Raw genomic sequence first — 20,449 nt, forward strand, 5'->3', positions numbered from 1 at the left:
AAAGCAGATTTGGAAGGGACAAGGTGCTAGGTCCGCAATAGGGATTAGATTGAAAACGCGTGGCGCAAAGAACCATCTTACATCATTGCTGATGTTCGGTATAAATAAAACCGGTCATTTTTGAGAGACGGGTATCCATCGCCCATCGCGTCTTACAGAGCCGTAACGACTGGGCGTTATCCGCCATATAAATTTTCATCTACAGTCAACTCAAAAACAAAATTTACTAAATTCTGTTTATATCGGGCGTCTTTGGGTTACAGTTTAGTATGTCTACACATATCGATATTGTCTTACTTCTGGTTAGTAGTAAAAAAATTACTCGTGAACATGTAGAAGGGATTTTTAAAGTCTCTCGTAAGCGGTATAAGTTCAGAATATTAAACTAAAGCACAGTAGTATTAAATAGATGTAAATTTAATCGCCCATATATCTGTTTTTATTCAAATGCAACTAATACACGAACGACATCTATCTGGCGCTATCACTGACACGCTGTGTGTTCCAAGTATATCGCATGACCAATCACGTGCACTGCGATTCACCCACTGGTTGCATTCAGGTACACAAAGCCCAGAGGCCGACAGAGGGAGAGGGAGAGAAAAAAAGGGAAGAAGAAGTTCCTTTGTTCCCTGTCAAACCCCATTTTCCAGACCATTCGGTCGGCGTGGAGAAGGATGCTTGAGCGTCGTGTTTTCGCTGTGCCCCACGCAGAAGCGTTCATGCTCTATTTAAACATTTGCATACTTGTACGTACGGTCCTCTCTAGACTGCAATTACTTTGTCCTACCAAGCACTTGGAAGAAATCGTAGTTCCTACAGAGGCAGCGGATGCGCGCAGTACTCCATACACACTGTGCAATATACCCCCACTGAATATAGAATCGGCAGATAAGAGCTTATCAACTAGAAACAGGATAGCAACCAATGAATGAATTTGACGTATCCTGACGAAAACAGGCGCCGGTAAAAGATAGACCATAGGATGCATAGAATGACAGTTTGTTAGAGTGATACCAGTCCTTCTTCGCATCATTTAGTGGCAAAATTAATTATTATCCTTGTTTACAAAAAGGATAAAATGCAAGCTAAATTATACAGTAGCATAGGATATGTCTTAGAGGTAAAATCGTGAGGTAGATTTTTCAATACTAGACGATTTTTTTTATACGGTGATAAAAAAGGAACGCCATGCCAGAAGACGCTACGAACGCAAAAGCGTATTGTGTTCTATAGCAGGGTACCCGGGTATGGTCCTTCAAACTACTCTTTATTAACTGAATTTGCACAGCTAACACTGACGAGATGGCAGCTTAGGAAAACACGCAGCTTTTGAGGCTGCATTACTAAAGTCCATTTTCAAATCACATCTCCTCGTAGCTGCCGATGGCATATCATTAGATATTCGTATATAAATTGCTTCTACATGTAGCGAAATATAGAAGAAAAACTATCCCATGTAAATAGAAGAGCTACTCGGTGATCCGAGACAAACTGTTTACAGCAAACTTACCAGCTCTTACACGGACATCCCTCGAGCCTGTTGTTCCAACGGAGTTTGTCGCGACACAGCGATATGTTGTTGCATGCACGTCCTGCCGATAACGATTTGCCTGGAACGACTGCAGGTAGAGTGTTCCGTTCGGGAACGTCGTACGTAGGTTGTGTACGGTAGTCACGGGCTGTCCGTCCCCAGCTGTCACCCACTGAACCGTCGGCGATGGAATGCCTGCCACCTGGCCGCAGTGAATAAGAACACCCGCCGTGTTAACAAAGTGAATTCGGGACGCCGGCTCCGAAAGAAACCGTGGCGCTTGCTGATTCGATTCTACGCTTCCACCATAACTCGAATCGCCAGGATAACCTAGAAAAGTCATCGAAACGTTAGTTTTACTATGGATAAAACGCAAAATAAAAACGATTATTATTATTATTATAGTATATAGAGAAATGAGAATACACTGCAGCTTATTATTGATCGATTTACACTTACTGCTACAATTTGTCGGAAGCAGCATGCGACACACACAAAAGAACTGTCTGTTTGAGTATTAATTCATAACGTGCCCTATAAATAGAGATCCTACGACCATGGATTTCAGCCCCGCCTAAGCTTATGTTTGTCTATCTTATTGCAATATACGACACTTACCCCTGTTATAGTATAACATGGATTTGCTACGACTGAGACTCTCATTGGAAAAAGTGAATAGGTACAAACATGGCATTAGGGGCTTATAACTGAATGACAACAATTCTTACTCAAGACGAGCATCTTATACGCGTGTATCCGTCAAATCTTGCTGCCTTTCGAAGCTTTTAGATTTTCTCAATGCCGCGCCTCGCCGAGAAAGCTACGACGTACGTCAAACGTTTTACGGTAGCCAAACCACTGCCAACTTTTCTACGACGGCGGAGATTACACACTCTCATAGTTAGTTCATATCAATAGTTTGTGTAGGTAGCTGGTCGTAGATGGATGGAGTTAACTTTCACCACGACTATCAGCCATTCGCAGAGAAAGTCTAACTATCCCTTTGTCCGGAGCAACGCTGAAGCCGAACGACACGGTTTGAATAGACACAGAATCGCTCCTCCGAGGAGGCACTCTTCTCTGCTACTGTCTTTCAAGTTATTCTGGGCAATTAACGGTCGACTAAGCAGTTTCCTTTGCATATCAATGATTGCATTTGCCGCCACTATACTGACTAAGCCCTCGTCCCGCAAGAACCTGGAAGGGAATGGCGTAGAGGAATACCGTTTACGAAATGTACGCTAGAAAGGTGAGCCAACAACAAGTAGGACTGCTTCGGGTCACGCCGAACACTTACAGGAAACGAAAAGAAAGAAAACGGTGTGGCTTTCCTTATTTCTCCGCTGAGAACTTTTCAGCGCGTTACATATCGTCTATTGTACAATGTTACAAGTGAAGTTGCTATTACCACGTTGTTTCACCCTCGCGACTAGCTGTTAGAATAGTTGTTCACTCTTTTCTTCTCATTGGCTCGATTCATTTAGATAATTGCCGTCCCATGAGATTTTCACACGACGATAAAGGGATCTCCCTGATGTTTTTAGAACAAAACGAATCTCGCACGTCGGCATCGGGTATCGAATCACTCGACTGGCCGGTAGCGAGACGTTCCACCGTAGCACAACTGTATACTACTGCGGGACACTCTAGTAGATCTCGGAGACCCGGTAACGCTCTGGGATGCTAGACATTTCGGCATCGTTAACCGTGATGAATAGCATGCTTGATTGGAAAAAAGAAAGGATGGATTTGGGGAAGAAGGCGATGTGGGTGACGTGGATACGGTAGGCTCCGCTGGTAGAAGGCTAAGGGCAGTTACACAGAGACGTCCAGCGAGGCACCAGCTAAGGCAAATTGCGCACGCCGACGTAAACGATATATCTGCAGCACATCGTTCGTCGGCACCGCGCCAGACTTGCAATGGCGTAGATTCTCCAATTTACGAGTCTCTTTTGAGACTGCCATTCGTTATCCGGCCACGGTGTTGTCGGCCCACGGTGTTTCTACGTCGAGCCAACCATGAACGAGACGCTGTGTCGACAACGACGACAGCGTTACATGTCTGTAACGGGAAAAACGAACAAGCCATCGTTCAGGCTAACACCCTGACACCCCAACTATCATTGAGGCACGCCTTGAGCGACGTTCTTGTCTGTGCGATGTGCACGTCCTGTTGCAGACAGACTGAGCTCGTGGCTCTGTTTGGCAGTACAGAGCCACACTGTGGAGAGACCCAGATTTAAGTTGCACAGCTCTGCGCATCTCGTGGAAAGCTCTTGGATATAGGGGCCATTGCTGACTTTAACCAAAGCTAAAGAAGCATTGGACCACCCACATAAGTCGCAACCGTTGAACCACTGCGGCTTCGTCTTCTGCTGTCAGTGAAGAAGGCAGTCCGCTGATTGCCGCACATGCGAATGAGGTCGCTTAAAGGATTTTTGAAACTAACTTTTTGCCTTGCTTGGCTGAACACGTTCATGGAAAACGCTGCGAATAGCAGCATTAGAAGTAGCAGCAATCTCGGGAGCTCGAAAGTGGCCATTTGCTAACGCCCTTGCATCCCTACGGCTGTTATACTGGGAGGCTTGACACTAGAAAAACTGAGTGGGTATCCGACCTTGAGGGACATTCAGAGGATGGAAAGGTCGCAGCGGCAGCGCCAATGACAACGAAGCGGAAGCCTTTCGTTCCTCAGAAACCTTACTGGCAAGCGACGCAAGCGTGCAGTAACAACAACTGTCGCAACCCAAAGTGCGTAGCTACTACGTAACATCACGCTGTAGACAGGGCATCTGCTCAGTCTTTTTTCAACCTTCCGTTTCCTCTTAAAGGCTCTACTGCCCCTATAGAGGAAGGACTGCGCACCGATCGTGTGCACAGTTCTGTGGAGTATTACCCCCCCCCCTCCCCCCACCCTTAACCAACGGCCCAGTTGAGCTCAGAGGCTCTACTCTAGAATCGTTCAGTCATCTTGTTTTAGCGAAGGCGATGATGACTTTGATTTTCGCGTTAAAAAAGGGCGTTAAAACAAAACTTAGTATTAACTGTTGAAGTCGCTGGCTACCCACAGCCGCAATAAAGTATCGTGGGTGTAAATATTAGCGTCAGATATGAGTTAGATGTGGTTTTCTATGGTTGGGACATGTGAGATGTAGGGAGGCTTTTTCGAGCTTCATACAGATATAGTGCGATACTAACTTTTTAAAATCTTACTGACCAAGAGAGGAAAATCAATAATTGATAAGAGGAGGGTTAGTAATAAAACACTGAAAATGCACCAAATTAATAACATATTTTAGCAAGTTTTAGCCTTACATCATCAACTAGCTACAGCGTACTGAGGCTTTCCAGTGGACCCTTAAAATATCAGAACCGATACGGCTCTGCTTTCCCTAATGAGCAAATCTAAATTTGCAAGTTGTAGTGCCCTTCAGGTGTGACGTGGCGCCCACTTGCGAGTCTTGCTAATTATTCATAATTAATCGGTCCTCAACGCCAGCTTCATACCGAAATCGAGTTGTGTTCGTATCTGGGGCGCTTGAGGTACTCTGCAGAACAGCTTCAGAGATCACTAAAAATAAGAGTCTCACAAAAAGATACTGAAGACAAGAACCGGCAGGATGGTGGTAGTTCAGCGATAATAAAATGTTTCTCTTCGGCATCTTCCATTCAGACATGTCTATAACATTGCTCCGTCTCGTAGACAATATAGAAAAAATTAGCGATGGCGGACATAAATTGGTCCTGTCTATTAGTCATAGTGTTATTAATTTTTGGTGTAGTACAATCTAGTCCATTTAGCAACGGTTGCTAAATGACAGTATGAACTAGCAGCTAATTAGTAAAATTATAATTATTAGCAGAAGCGAAAGCGGACTGCTCATAAATTGTTCGAGGAATCCCATTAAACTAATACGATATTTATCTTACGCGAGGTTAGTGGCTATATAACCACACTATGACGTTGACACCTAATCAGTATCAGCTTATGATAGTTCATACCCGTATTTTTTGCCAATGATATCAACGAAAAACTCTGTTTCTCTCGATAGAATTTCTCAATACGAATGTAGTTTTTGCGGTTAACCAGGTACGTAAATTTCACAAAATTCAACCCATCGATTCGCTTTTTTTTCGCAGACATAGCATTGACTTGAATTCCATTTTTAGTTCATCTATGTACGCACATGAAAGCACATACTATCTCGCTAGTTATATGTAAACCTCTACCACATGAGCGCATCTAGGCCTTGCGTCTACCTTGTCTATTCCATTAGCACCGTCTTTTTTCGAAACGAAATCCCACGATTCAGAACTATCTATCCATCAATCTCGATGAGGTTCCAGAATCTACAAATGGCTACGTTCTATTTGTTGGCAGACGGTCGATTTCGCCGTCTCGACGAAAGCTTCACCTGCTCAGGTACTCTCGTGGCAGCAGACGCTCCGCTTACTTCTCAAACATCAATGTATCGACATAAATTCTGTATAGAAGATTTTCGAAGAGGTAGCGCCCAGGCCTGGCCAAGCCCAGTGGTCCTGTAACCGCCTTCCTCTCTCTCTTTGTCCCTTACCCATCGATGGTTCTTCCATACTGGAGCTTCCCATAAATGAATTGAGAGACACCTGTTAGCTGTTAAGATTTTCTTTCTCTTAAGGCGCTTTGGCCTAACATGTGATAATTTTCACACCACTGCCACGACCAATACACAACTGCATCATAGCAACAGCGCCAGTCCGTACGGACGGACGCAAATGTGCAGATCCATCGAACAGACAGATCAACAGAGAGAAAGGCGCCAGATACGAAGCATGCCAAGCTTCCGTACGTACTAACGTAGGTGGTAAGATAGAATTAACATGGTGTGTTTCGAGTGAAACTTTAATTAAACACTGGAACTGTCTCGGCACCGTTGACGCTTCCAAGGATACAGACGGTTCGCTACGTGCATTCATCCATTGGCTCTCACCTCTATGGTAGAACTGATGGAGTCTGTGTATAAACTCTACTAACTGAATTGGTAGCGGCAGAATGTGCAACAAGTACATTGCTAGCAGGTCAAAAGCGTGTGGCAGGACAGCACGACAAGACAGGGCCGGCCTGGAAAGAACACCCCCGAAGGCCTCAACACCGAAAGGGATAGAGAGAGTGTAAGGAAAGCAGAATGAAAGCGAGACGATACAAAAGACCATTAATCTGAACTCCTTACACTACATTTAACAGCGGAGGTTCTAGCAGAGAAAAGGGCAGCAGAGGTGGCAGCAGACGCAACTGAGGCAACCGAAGACGCGTTCTTCGTCGTTATGGTGGGTGCAGCAGATGCAGTCATCGCCCACTAAGGAACGCTCCGTCAACTTGCGAACTAAACACTGAAAGAAATTGCGATCAACATTTGTCGTCGACGCGCCCTCAATGCAGCACCTTTATGATTCAAGTGGACAAGAGAAAAAGCTCAATGGGCTGTAATCCCTCACACAAATGGCAAAGAGTCCAAGACATAGATAACAGAGGTGGTAACCAATAAATTGAATAAATCAAAGTAGAGAAAAATGCTCCGTTAATAAGGTAAAAGACACGGAATGATAAAGACGTAGCTTATGTATGTAAAATTGCAATTCATCGTCAACATAAGGAATAATCTTTTATCTAAAAAAAACACATATTTCTACATCTCTATATATTTTCTGCTGCAAAGCGTGCTAATGGCCAGGAGCTGAATATCGGCTGATCCTTCCGAGCCTATTATATATCAGTGTTCGCCACCTAACACCCCAGCTGACCAGTAAATGTCACGTTTCATTATTATTTCATTACCTCCCTTTGTACAGATGTCATCCTTTTCTGCACACCCTATCTGTATAGAACTGCATAACCTTCCAAGCACTCTGTTTTATACGGGATAGAGCTAGATAGCTCGTAGTAGCAGCCTTTCAGTTATCATTTCAGCAACAGCTTTACTGTAGCAGATAGATATTTGGCCTTAGAAGTTCGATCACCTCGCTCAATGTGAGAATCACATATATGGATGATTTGTGCTTACAACTGTGGAGACCAAGACTCGTTGTGTAGGCCAAATCCGCCCTGCAAGGCGCCGAGTCTTCGTAAACGGAACCTTAAAGAAGACCTTTAAGATTCTCTGTTTGAATTAAGCCGATAAAACTGCAAAAAAAGAAACAGCACGTAGACAGTAGGACAAATTTCTTTCCTCTCTCGCCCCGCCGTATTACAGAGGTAATAGGAAACACACCCGACCCTAAGCCTGTTACTATAATAAGGACAAACAGGATCCTAGTGAGGACGCACAAGGAAGCATGAGCGCGGGCAGATATGCCTACTCACTCGAACGTTGGAAGAAACGCAAAACGAGGACTCAAAGAACGAGAAGGACGTTTGTACGTCTAGAGAAGACACCCAGAGTAGCAGCCAACGAGGAAGAAGTTAGAAGGCAGAGAGAGAAAGGGGGCACTGCCAAAGTGCTCTTAGAAGACAGTCACCGATACGCAGGAGTCGAAAGACAACTAACTGGTCGCAATAGTAAAGGGAGACGTCGACCGCGCAAGTTCCCTACTGCTTTTACCCTAACACCAGCCAGGTTGTCGTCTTTTCGCCATCGCCAATTCGCTGTTCTGTTCGCAGACGTAGGATACAGTGCCTGCTCGTCTCGGGAAAAAGACGAGTAGAAGGGAAGGGAGATTTAATTAGATGGAAATTAGCCCTCGATTACAGACCGCAATAGTTTGGGCTTGGGAATTGAGGCGGCAGAAGATAAGACAAAGAGTGAAATACAAAGCGAGGTTTCTACACTCACTTGTTAACATAGACCCTTATGTACATGAAGACATGATGGCGGCGACACCTTCTAGGTATTCGCAGGAGTAGCCTCTACAGAAAGCAGGGAGTAAAGCGCGTTTTCACATAAGCAAGATGGGCTCTGTCACTTGTCGGTTCTATTCAAGAGAATTGCTCATCAAGAATAGGTAGCGGATCTATGATCGGGGCTAAGCAATTACTATACAAAGAGTGAAAGTGATAAAGAACAATGGAGAAATAGATCAACTGGCATTGATCTATTTGTGGCAGAGGAGTGCACCCGGGTGCACGGAGCTGGTATGATAACTCTGGTAAGGTACACCGCACAGAAGGTGATGTACAGGACGTTATGTGGCTGAAGATCAAATCTGGTTTCCCGGTTATCTAGTGTGTAAATAAAAGTATACATTTCGCGCATAGTCTGATTCGTCAATTTCTTTTCGTCGATGGTGTACATTTTAGCTGAAATACACAAAATAGAAACGATATTGTTGAGAAATGAACCACATAACTGCTACTGCATCCAGCTGCCGGCATATTGACCGCCTATATTAACATATAATTAGTGTTCTATATATTTCTATAAATGACGCTATGAATGTGCTTCTTCAAAAAGCCAGTTCGTGTTGCTCTGTAGCAGCAACTCCCTATACCGAGAGTCGTACAGCTCCATCTCGTACCTCATACATAAACAATTACACGCTGCGTTATGGGTTTATATATATGTATGTAATATATATATATATTGTATGCATGGACATACATACTACTTTAATATAAAATGTGCCAAAGTCGTGCACTAAAAAATTATATACGTATAGCAATAACGTGATTAATGTATTACATCGGTGACATACACAGTGCCATAAGCGTCAAACAAAAACGAACGTCTCGTTTTTCCAGATTGCGCCTGCAGATCCCGTCTTCTATTCTGGTTCGTTCAAACCAGAATGGCTGGCAGAATGGGCGAGCCCTCTTTGGGTTTTTCCGAGGAAGAATTTTCGATTGAACAACAGTAGTAGCGATCGATGGACAATGACAGAATAGGGTGCCGTCTAAATCCAGAAACCCAGCCACGTATTCGGTGCCGCTGTTTGTACCGTTGCATAAGTTGGTCCTTCTGAATCATCGAATAAATACATATCATTGGCGCTCTCTTGACACTGCCCGCCATTCGATATATAACCGTCAAAGGAGTTCGCCTTGCTGCTGGCTTATACATACATACATACAATATTCATTGAACGAAGCTGTCTGTGTCCTCCAAAATGTCCTGGACGTCATCCCACTGACAAAAATAGTGGAGAAGACCGACGTTGCAGCACGCTAACACTATACATTACAGTACAACTGTCCACGTTCTCAGTTCTCAAGTTCGAACAGAGATCGCTGCATATACCCACGTGAAAGTGCCTAATATGCGCCAAAGCTTAAACAGCCAACATTATTCGTCTGCTAAAGATCAACGGATATGTATGCGTTTCCCCTTTGGTCGGCCTACCGTAAGGCGCATACCGTAAGTATATCACAAAGGCCACAGTTTTTCACGATCCCATAGCGAGCTCATCTTCTTGGTAAAGCGGTAACTAACTTGCGCTACTGCTGTTATCGTCAGTAGCACTATTTTTGTCTGCACAATTATGGGTTCTATCTGTCAGATTCCGCGGGGGACAATCTACCCCGGCAGCAGCAGTTCTGGGAGATCGAACGTTACACTGGGCTCCCAGAGTCTCCCAAAAATCTGACCGCTTCAACCTGCTAGGTGGCCTTGCTTGAGCTCTGGCTGGCCCGGTCTATGTTACGTGTTTGAGTGTTATCTGTCACTCACTTGTACACGCTCTACTTGAGTCCTTCGTTCGATCTTGTATCCTGACACACTCAGACTATCGCCTGTACTTCCTGCACTGGAACGAGCGTTGCCGAAGGCGGCTGTGGCCAGACGCTTGGGGCTGTTAAAGCCCGTGTTGTGTCAGTGTCGGATGAGCGTTAAGGCTGGGTCGGCTGGCAACTGGCAAAACCCTAAACCCGAGGCAGCTGAAAACAATTGCCTAGAGATAAGCGGAAAGGTCAAGAAAGCGCGAACCACCATTAGCGCCTAGCAGAGTGTGCGTGGGATGTAACAAGGCCTCTCCATCATGCATCTTTTCGGAACTGGGCGAAGCATAATATGGTGTTGGGCTTAAGAGTTAAAGCAACGGTTGATGCCCCTAGCTACGAATATTGACGTATGTACAAACGGTTCGCTGGCATGCTGATCAATGATTTCCGAATTATCGTGACGAGCAGCAAACAACCTCTCATGGGAAGGAGAGCACATTTTCCGACAGATGGAAGCGGATGGGATAAGGGTGCTTCTGAGCTTTAACCACATTACAGACATACCAACGTACACGCGTATATACGCATATATGTCACATATACAACGACGACAAACACAAGCCCGAAAAATGGTCTCTTTTAGAAGACACGTTATTTTGAAAATGTCTGGTTAAATAGAGTCGTCAGCTCGATTGGATTGGATTTCCTTTAAGGAAAGGAGTTCAAAATGGTTGGAAAATAGACGATCGTCATATGACAGCTTTTTGACTTACTAAAGTGTTTCTAACTTTTGAACTATTAATAATATGAGAATATAATGTACGCTTATTGCAAGCTTCACTCTACCCTCAACCGTTCGTTTGCGATGCTACAGATGTAATTAGAAGATTAAGTTCCTAGGCCTTTGATTATGAAAAGTCTTAGTCACGGTCATTTTTGATAGTGACGCTTAGATTCGAAGCGTTTAGAAAAGTTAGTCGAAGTTACTTCTCTAAACGATCACTGAGTGCTAATTTTCTCAATTTTTTGAAATAATTCCGAGTGTACACTCACAATGGGCTATAATTATCACCATAGTAAAACATCTAGTAATACCCTCGAATGCTTTTCAGTGCCTCTCTATCCACTATCAAATTGTCACCACACGAACCCCGAATTTACCCGGTACTTGACTAAATGTTTTGACCTCTTGATACTTATTCGACATAACAAGTCGCGCATGATCAAGGAGATTTCTTCATGCTTTTCTTTAGCAAGGCTATGAGATTTCGAAAGTTTTACTAGTTCATACAATACTGTCTTGAAAAGTTGCGGTTAGGTAATATACAAATACCTGTAACCTAGAATCTTCAGGTAATCGCTTTTCGTTCATTCTTTTATAGTACAGAGTTAGCTTTCATAATCAGGCTTGTTTTGAGTTGTGTGTTGCGGTCAGCCGGAATGCGACGATACCCAAATGCATTACGTTTGGAAGACAATGATTTCAATAAGTTCTCGCATCTAACTTATTATCCACTTGGAACGTTGCGAGCTACAGGCTCCTAAAGCGGGGCACAGCTATGAGTTCCGGATCAGCGAAAACAGTGCTATGCAGAGAGCTCCTTCACCCTTGGCTAGCTTTCTACGTAATAGCCGGCTCCATGATGTAACCAAGCACAGTTGTATCAAAATTTTGCTGTTTACCTTTCGACTGAACGGAAGCTGGGCGTCAACAAGCAGGCGCCTCATGATGATTATATAAGAATTGTTTTTTCCGTGATTTCTGCTATGTGAAGTTAGCCGGCGAGCCAAATAACTGGAAAACGTTGGTACTTTGTCTGCGGTCACAGCATCTCTAGACCTTACGGACGGTACAGCAACGATCAGAGACAAAATTGCTTTTTTATGCATTGTGACCTTTCTGTTGTCCCTGACAAATTGTAAACTTCGAGTGCGCGAGTGATCAGTATGAGACAGTCTGGTGGTTTTGACCATCCACGATGCATTTTAACATATTTTAGTCTGGTTCACAAACATTTTAAAGATTCAAAAACGGCTCATCTGAAACTAGAACATATAAACCGCGGGTTCCCGGAACTCGAGCAAGCCCTGAGTTCAAGGTTTATATTTTCACTCCGTACGTAAAAATCTATTTTTAAAGCCGACATGATTTAACTAAGCGATTACTGCTTGATTACAACTCTTCGTTAGAGGCGATTAACGACGTAAAAAAGATTTCATCGGTAAATTCAATAACAACGTCTTTATTATTGTTGGGTATTCGAAAAAAATAACTTGAAATTATTAGTATAGAAAAACTAGCCAGTTCGTCAAATAACATTAACTATTCATCAACCAAAAAAGTATCCGTTTTATTCATCATAGTGATAACCGTGAAGGCTTATGTCAGCCAAAGGTTCCTATGAGCTAAAAAGAGCATCTTCAAGACTGACTAGAAAATATTGCCTTGATGTTTGTAGACGTACAATTCAGATAGATCCGATCCTCCGTTTAGGTAGAGCTTGTTCGCGTCCGTTTCGTCTAAACCGCTCGTATGCCCATACCCCAGCGTATTATACATGCCTCAAGCTATCTCATCGACCGAGTAACGTCAATACAGTGTGGCCGTCGCGACCATCGTTTCAATAACCAGCGGAGCAAACTCGAGCAAAAAATCGATTTCGTCAGATCGGATACTCTCTTTCTCTCTCTGTGTATAGGTTCGTTTCGAAGGAGTCGAACCAAGCTCCGAAGGAGTCGATAGACACGCCAAATATTGCCCGACGCTATGGCTTCCGCTAGCCACAGACGAATGGGCGGTTGTGCATGTATCAAGAATAATACGTTATCTTATCTTCATGCTTACGTCCTCTTTCGCGCGCGCCCTTGTTCGCTGTTCCCCTCTGTGGTCTTTCTACCTACGTTTATCTTCTCGGTGGTGCCGTAATGGGCTATTCGTTTTCATTTCTTATATCCTTCTTTAGCTTATTCTTGGGGACTGACGCAGTGGAGAAATTCAGATGAAAAGATCTGATAGACAAAGCATTCCCCGTAGACGTCTGTCAGATCGACTTGCTTGGTATGTCCCTGCTTCCTTGACTGTCGGTGAATATTAGTGTGACTATGTATGTGCGGTCCTTTCCCGTTAGGCAGTGGTGCTCAGTGTGATGTTCAACTCACTCTATCTTTAAACCCACTCTAGCACCCATTGGCGGTAGCCGGCTGGCAATGCTGGTCGATTGTAGCAAGGGCAACTATCTGCGGATCGTCGTGAAGGCCTCTCATCCGATCCCCTGTGGAGGTGGTGGGGAAATCTGATCGCAGACCGTGGGGTGAGTGTCTTAATGAACTGGCCGCTCTTAGCAAGACAAAGGGTAATGAGCGGCCAATTCCCTTTACACTTTGCCACTATGTAGCAATACGCTTCGAAAAGAGGATTTTTCTATCCATCTTTTTATTTAGAGATCTGTCGGTGTGATGTCGTTCTTGAGGTTTGGTTGAGATCTGTTTACCTCTAAGTTTTTGAATCACCTCCATCATCATAAATGGGCTCTATGGACCTTTTTTTTTGATTTATTTTGGAATCCGATCAAATAATCGAAGTGATCCAGTTTACCTACATGCATCAGTACATTAGGATCAACGCCGTTAGCTTGTTTCCTCTTGAGAATTAATTTTTATCCCATGCTGCTTAACGCACAAAACCAATAGACTGAACATTGCGGTCAAACAGGTTATGCTAAATAACAAAGACAACTTCCATAATAAAAACTGCGTTCAAAAACTACTGAAAAGTACCATTTATCGAGACGCAGTTCCGTTGTCGCCAATGATACTTTCCAACATCCAGCAAAGGCAGTTCATGACCGTGGTTTTTACTGAACAAGTAATTACCACGGTCATAAACTGCGCGAGCATGATAATAGTTGTCTGCGCCAAATGTCATCACAGCTATATTATTTGCGTTGGATATAGAACCTAGAGTCTATCTCCTATACATAAGGTTTAGCGTCTCTCTCTCTCTCTCCCCCGCCCTGGAGCATCTTGTCCTTTTCCTAGGTATCCCTGCAGCCACTGCTTTCTATTGCCATCCTTAATGTTGTCCTTCGTCACTTCGCCGTCCACCGCGGAATCCCTTGACATCAGCCCCACTACTCCCTGTATCGTTAGTGTGTCATCGTCATCCACAATCGCCCGGGTCCTTATTTTTCCTGCTCCAACCTCTCGATAAGTTTGTACCCTTGTTGCGCTTTTATGCAGTGCCATTGCTCGCCTGCCTCGCGATGGCCCCCGTATTGATGGTGTTCTATTGGGCACAATAAATGATCGTTCCCCATTTTGTGGACATGCTTGTCCTGCCCATTCGACGGCCGCTTATGTCTGTGTGTAGGTGGGAAAGAAAAAGAAAACGAGTAACCATCATCAAAACAAGGCAAGCCTATCGACGTTCGGGCTAACGACATCACGATTTGGATATAGCGACAGGACACTAGCATAAACCAACGCTTGTTGCCCATCCGATGTTCGCCAACGTTCGTTCCGTATTTGCTTCCGGAGCAGAGCAAAGACGATGGCGTAATTTGGGGATACTAAAGCGGAAGCGGGTGCACATATGCATCAAGACTGCGGAGGGAGAAACTGGTAACAAATAGACATGCAGATAGGCACGCGTAGGAAAACTTGCAGCGGAAAACAAAGGAAAATCGAAATTTCCACCAGTACGCGCTAAAGATTCAGAAAGTCAGCGCGAACAGTTAATACGTTTGCTAGCTGTCAATAACAATATGCGCATGTCGAATGAGCCGAGTATAATGTTAAGTTGCTACACAAAGGACGACGAATTACTACGGATCGTCTGACATGTTAGAGATGGCACCAACGTCAGCAGTGTTCCGACCTGAGTAAACAAATAGTGGATAGACATCTTACATGTGAAAGGCAGTCATTATTCCGTATGCGACAAACGCGACATATCTGTCGCGTAACATCGGGCCTATGACATAGGGAAAATAGTTTATCTATTGCGGGATTTAACCACCTGTGCATATATGTACATACATGCTCAATTTGCGGCTTGCTTATTTGTCGTAGAAACTAGAAAAAGTTTTAAGTCTCTAGATGCGACGCCGATGGACGTCGAGAGGCGACAGAATCCCACTCAGAAAGACGTCTTCAAAAAATCAGTAGAAATTTCTTTTCGGAAAAAGCATAGTGTTATCCTGTCTCGTCTCCCTAAAAATAATGTACGTTTTTCTTATCATCGTCAGTCCCTATGTAGCTCATGTTGAGAGCAGCGAAATAACCGGTTCCGTCTTTCTGGATAAGCATAACCTTCGGCTCTTTTGCTTATTACCTTTGATCTATTGATTTATCCAAACTCATTGATGGAATAGCAGACTAGCGTGCTGCCCATAGGCCAAGCCGGCTCTTTGATTCAGCTGGGTCTTGAACGAGGCCCTTGTCTTTAGACAGACGTGTTCGTTTATCTGAAATATAGGCGGTAGTGAGTACCTGCGTATGATCCTGCGTAGGTCTGCAAGTTGACGCGGCATGTGTCGGCCGTACCCTATGTACCGGATCTGTTTAGACCCTAACCTTTCTTGGTAGGCATTGTCCACTGTCTAAATCAGTGATCGATAAGCGGAGAACAGTCGAAAGAGTGTTTTCAAGTTGATCGCGTCGCTTCGCCATGCTATTCCTGTTACCTGTTGATGGCTTCGTTTGGATGAAACTAGTGCATCGTTGGGTACACATACAATCTGTCTGCATAAACCGCTTGTAAAGGCGGCTACTTAGTTGTTCCATTTGCGACGAGGATCTTATTCGAAGCCAATGGGGGGCCCACAAGACTGGGTGTTTTCCCATCGGGCCAATCTGCAAACTAAGAATTGGTCCCTTGAGTGATATTGATCTGTCTGTTTCTTGTACCATTTTGAAATGTCCACGTATGCGGCAGGGTATTAGCACGCCGGTAAAGGTGCGACGATCAAGCAGCTATGCTTGCTGACTTCTTCTTCCTTAGTTCAACCTCATCAATAAATGGGTATGCCACCTCTGCTGTTCTACAAATAATATCTCGTCGTTTTTCTACTTCCAAAGAAAAGGCCTCTTTTGAAAATGGTAGAAGTTGTCGTTTTCTATTCATCTCGCAGGAAATTACCTTAACTAGAAATAGAAAAATGGAAATTAATTTGTGTAAATCCTTTATATTGCAATGAGTTGATTATTCAATCTATAATCAGCAAACACGTTCGCCAAGGCCAACAACGTTATACATGCGAATAAAAAGACGAAATCAAGACAGATGTCTAGTTTCTGCGTACCTTGACGTATACGTTCAAGTGATAGTCGTGTGAGTATACTGTATAAGATGTTATTTAATTTCTAGCAGCTTAGTTAAGATTACCTGTAATCCAATATTAAGTAAAATCGATAAAGCTTGGAACCGATTTCGATGCATGAAAATGTGGGTCTCCCACTTAATGTACTCAATGTGCCACGCAGCGTACTATACGATCTGTACAATTAAAATGATGACCTCATTGATTATCCTGTATATATATCTGAAGTGATGATACGCTTTGTTTTATCAGAACCCGTCCACAAATAGTTATTGGTTATCATAACGTTGACATGCATCAACGAATCCGACGGACCAAGCATGCAGGATTTTCCCTCTGCAATTGTACACCAAATCGACCTATAATAGACCCACTAAGCGCTTTATTCGGTAATACAAAATAGCCCGAAATGTTCCAATTTAAAATTCTTGGCATTGTTTTAAAAAAAAATCAAACATAGCTAATTGAAATGGCAGCATCATCTCTTAGAATTTTTACATCAAATTTCGTACGACGATTTTATCAAGTTATATACTGTGGATGCACTTCCGACACTTAGGCAAAACAAAAATTAATCTAGAAATCGTCATTACTTTGGTCGCTGATTTTTGTTTTCGTCTGAATTATGCTTCTCTACAATGGAACCTGATCAGGACCATTGGATGTAAGATAACCAGAACAGCCTGCACTTGTCAGTGTTCAACTGACAAATACGATTAACAAGAATAAAGTAGCAACATCAGCGCAGTTTCTAGAGGAGAAGCTCAAAACGACGGTGAAACGAAGGCTGATTATATTGATACGATGAGAAAAAATGGGTGAGTCAAAATCTCCGCGTGCAGAGAACATCCACCGTTACCCCTTACCCCTAAACTCTATTCAATTGTCTTTGTTGGCCAATATAGGACAGGCAGTCGAGGGCATCTTCATAGGCTTACGGTACCCTTTTGGGACAAGCGTTGACCCTTCATTTGCTTCCATCAGCTCACCTTTACCCTAGACCAGTTCTTCGACTCAGTTTAATGTTCTATAGGTCTATCAGAGGTACAGCTGATCGAACCAGAGATCCTACATTATAGTGAAATCGCTACTTCCTCTTACTTTTAGAGAACTTCTCGACTAGCTGATGGGAGCTGCGTAGTTTGGGGTACTACTGCTTTGACCAGTCAGGACATCGTAACAGAAGATACTTGTCCGGGCATCTAGCGATCGGCGCCACCCATCGCGTAACTGTAATTTCCTCTCTTTTTTCTCTCTCCCCTTGTTTCATACCATATTTTTTATTCATCTTCAAATATCTTTTCTGACGAGCATTCTTCACTTGTCCCATTCGTCGTCGTTCGTTGGCAGACTATGGTTTCCTTTATTCCATCCGCGAGCGGTGCATGAGGCGAAGGTGCGTGACCCGTTTGTTTTTTTGGCACGCTATCCAATTCCTTGAATAGAACTCGTAGTTGGACATTGGCAGTGATAAATCATATGGCGAGAGAGCTAGGCAGAAAGTAACGAAGTCTCTAAAGATGCTTAGCGGTCGCCGCCTATGGGGTCTCGGAAACAGATGCAGACACTCTGTACTATGTTAAATGCCTTAAACAGACGTAACAACTATGTGAGCTTGGGCAACAGGACAGCATTGCTACAGATAGTTTAATCGAAATCTTTGAACAAGTTCATTTGACAGGGATCGCAGTCATCCTTCCGATTCGAATACTCGGCTTGTAGCAACAGTGGGAATTAAGGTAGAGGCAACTCCTTGCACCAAAGGTCGTAACCAACGAAGCGTTTAAACGACGGCCTGCAGACAATGGCAACCTTATGGGGAACTGGGATTTAAGTCGACTACAATTCAATGATTCATTAGCCACCGTTAAGCTATTCACATCTTGGCTATTCGTTAATTAATGACATAAAATAATTCATATTGATTGAAAGACTAGGTTACGCTGTGTCAGCCCGAACGTAAGGCTAGGCCAGCCTGATCGGACATGTAATAATGGCTATTGGACATGCAACTAGATCAGTAACAGCAGCGGCGATACCGGCTATAAGTCGAACCAGAAAATACTTACATCAAAGAAAAAAAAAAAAAAAAACAGGAATCTTCTCGATTCAGCGTTGACAAGCAAGCAAGAGAGTGAATCTAGTGGCGGAACGAGCTCAGCAAGCTTCCTATAGGACTTTTTTTTTCATTGAACGCGTATACTTGTTCGCGCTATTGCTAAAACTTTGTTGTTCGATGTCGCGCTATCCGTGTTCAGTTAGCGGGTGCCCTGGTACGTCAACTTCAGGCTCGGGTTGGTTGCGTTCAGGAGTCTGAACACGTCGCAAACGGTTGTTTTTTAAAATTGGATTGAGGCGCTCAACTTTAAAATCGGATTTCTAATAAAAACACTAACGCAAAGAAAAGGTTGAGTGAAGAACTGCGCGACGTAACATCAGCGGTCGGTTCATGGCATCGTCGGAAGAGCGCTGGGCTCGGCTAGCCGTGCTACCGGTCGAATGACTTTCAACCCCTCTGGATGCCTTCGACTGGCCTATTACCTACTCAATGCTTGTCCACACGAACAAGAACGAAACGCGAAGATCAGAAAATTCGATCGAGACTTTTCCAATACAGAAATTGAGAGTAGAAGCTGTTGACGAATGACAGGATCCTACAAAATCAAGCAACGCTCGAAAGACACACACGCCGTGTACGATCATAATATCTGGAAGTTTATTTTCTGTTTACGCTTGAGAATGATCTACATTATGATAGGGACGTATTCCCCACAATCGGATAGAATTGAGGCGCACCATTGTAGGGGCTCTAAGCCTAACGTCTATTTCGCAGATAATAACGTAAAATGAATATCTGAGTAGATAGGATGAATATTTCATTTCTATCACTAGTTTTACTTTCATCCTTTACAATACACCTGCTAATAGGCTATGTGTTCTAATAATGCTAATAGGCTAACACTTGTTCCTTTATTGTTACGCCCTCTATACATTGCTGCAGCAATTTCTGATCTAAGAAAAGAACATCGTACATCGGATAATCTTGCGTTCGATTTATGAAAAAATAACTTATTTATAGCAGGGACGTTATGCTTTAATTCGACGCTTTTGCGCTTAAGTTTCGTCCTCTTCGAACAATAAATTCCCTTCTACTTTAGGTTAAACCATCCAGCAGTCCGTCTGGTTCACATCAGACTAGATCTAATACACTTTGATATCACTATAACAGTTCTCTTCTTAACGTCTTATGCAAAACACACGTGTTTATTGTTTGTTTCTGCCGCTTTCTGAGTTCGTATCTTCAGTGTCCCTGAATTTTACAAAAAACCTGTCACGCTGTCGGATCGACGCGATAATAACTACAGTGGGTTTTACAATTAAATCATATTTGATCATAGCGTTAGACTGCTAGAGCTTGCCTAAATACTGCTTATAGTCAATCTCAGCCTTAGAAGATCATTATCGCAAATGAACTGAATGTAGGCTTTGGAGGATGCTACCCAGAAAACTAGCTTTAAAAGCATATGTATTTCCCTCAGCCAGCATCGATGCTGTTCAATTACTTATTTAAACAACACCAGGAGGAAACCTATCGTTATAAACGGCACCTGTGCCAAATTATCTAGCAACTGTACTCAAATCGTCACAGAACTTCTATATATATACTATGATTGTAGAGGTGAACGATGTTATTAAACCATGTACTTCTCTGCTTGCCGAAAAGCAAATAATAGTACATCGGAAGACTTCAAAAAATCTGAGGATACGAATCATAGCTAGAAGTCTGTCTAGGCTCATGTCTATGTTATTTCTTAAGTATTACTTCAAAACGTAATCATGCCCAACTATGATGCAACACCATGTAAAATTTCACAACTGACAACAGTCCGAATAAGTTCTAACCGAATCTAATGTATTGCAGGCCCTAAGCTAATGACAGTGTCCGGTTTACAAAAATGGGTCTCA

The 20,449-nt window shown here is 43.3% G+C and overlaps 1 protein-coding gene across 1 annotated transcript in view; it reads right to left on the reverse strand.

Moving 5' to 3' along the window:
• LOC111267317 (cell adhesion molecule Dscam1) overlaps window positions 1–2,171 on the reverse strand; it is a 47,013-nt gene extending 44,842 nt beyond the window's left edge. Inside the window, exons 1-2 of the mRNA XM_086971254.1 lie at window positions 2,153–2,171; window positions 1,514–1,864 (exon numbers count right to left, since the gene is read on the reverse strand). Of these exons, the coding sequence (XP_086827380.1) occupies window positions 1,514–1,864; window positions 2,153–2,171 (370 nt within the window). The remainder of the gene's footprint in view (window positions 1–1,513; window positions 1,865–2,152) is intronic.
• Window positions 2,172–20,449: the final 18,278 nt, after the last annotated feature.

This window comes from Varroa jacobsoni, unplaced genomic scaffold, assembly GCF_002532875.2.
Source record: "Varroa jacobsoni isolate VJ856 unplaced genomic scaffold, vjacob_1.0 scaffold_1169, whole genome shotgun sequence".
Taxonomy (NCBI): domain Eukaryota; kingdom Metazoa; phylum Arthropoda; class Arachnida; order Mesostigmata; family Varroidae; genus Varroa; species Varroa jacobsoni.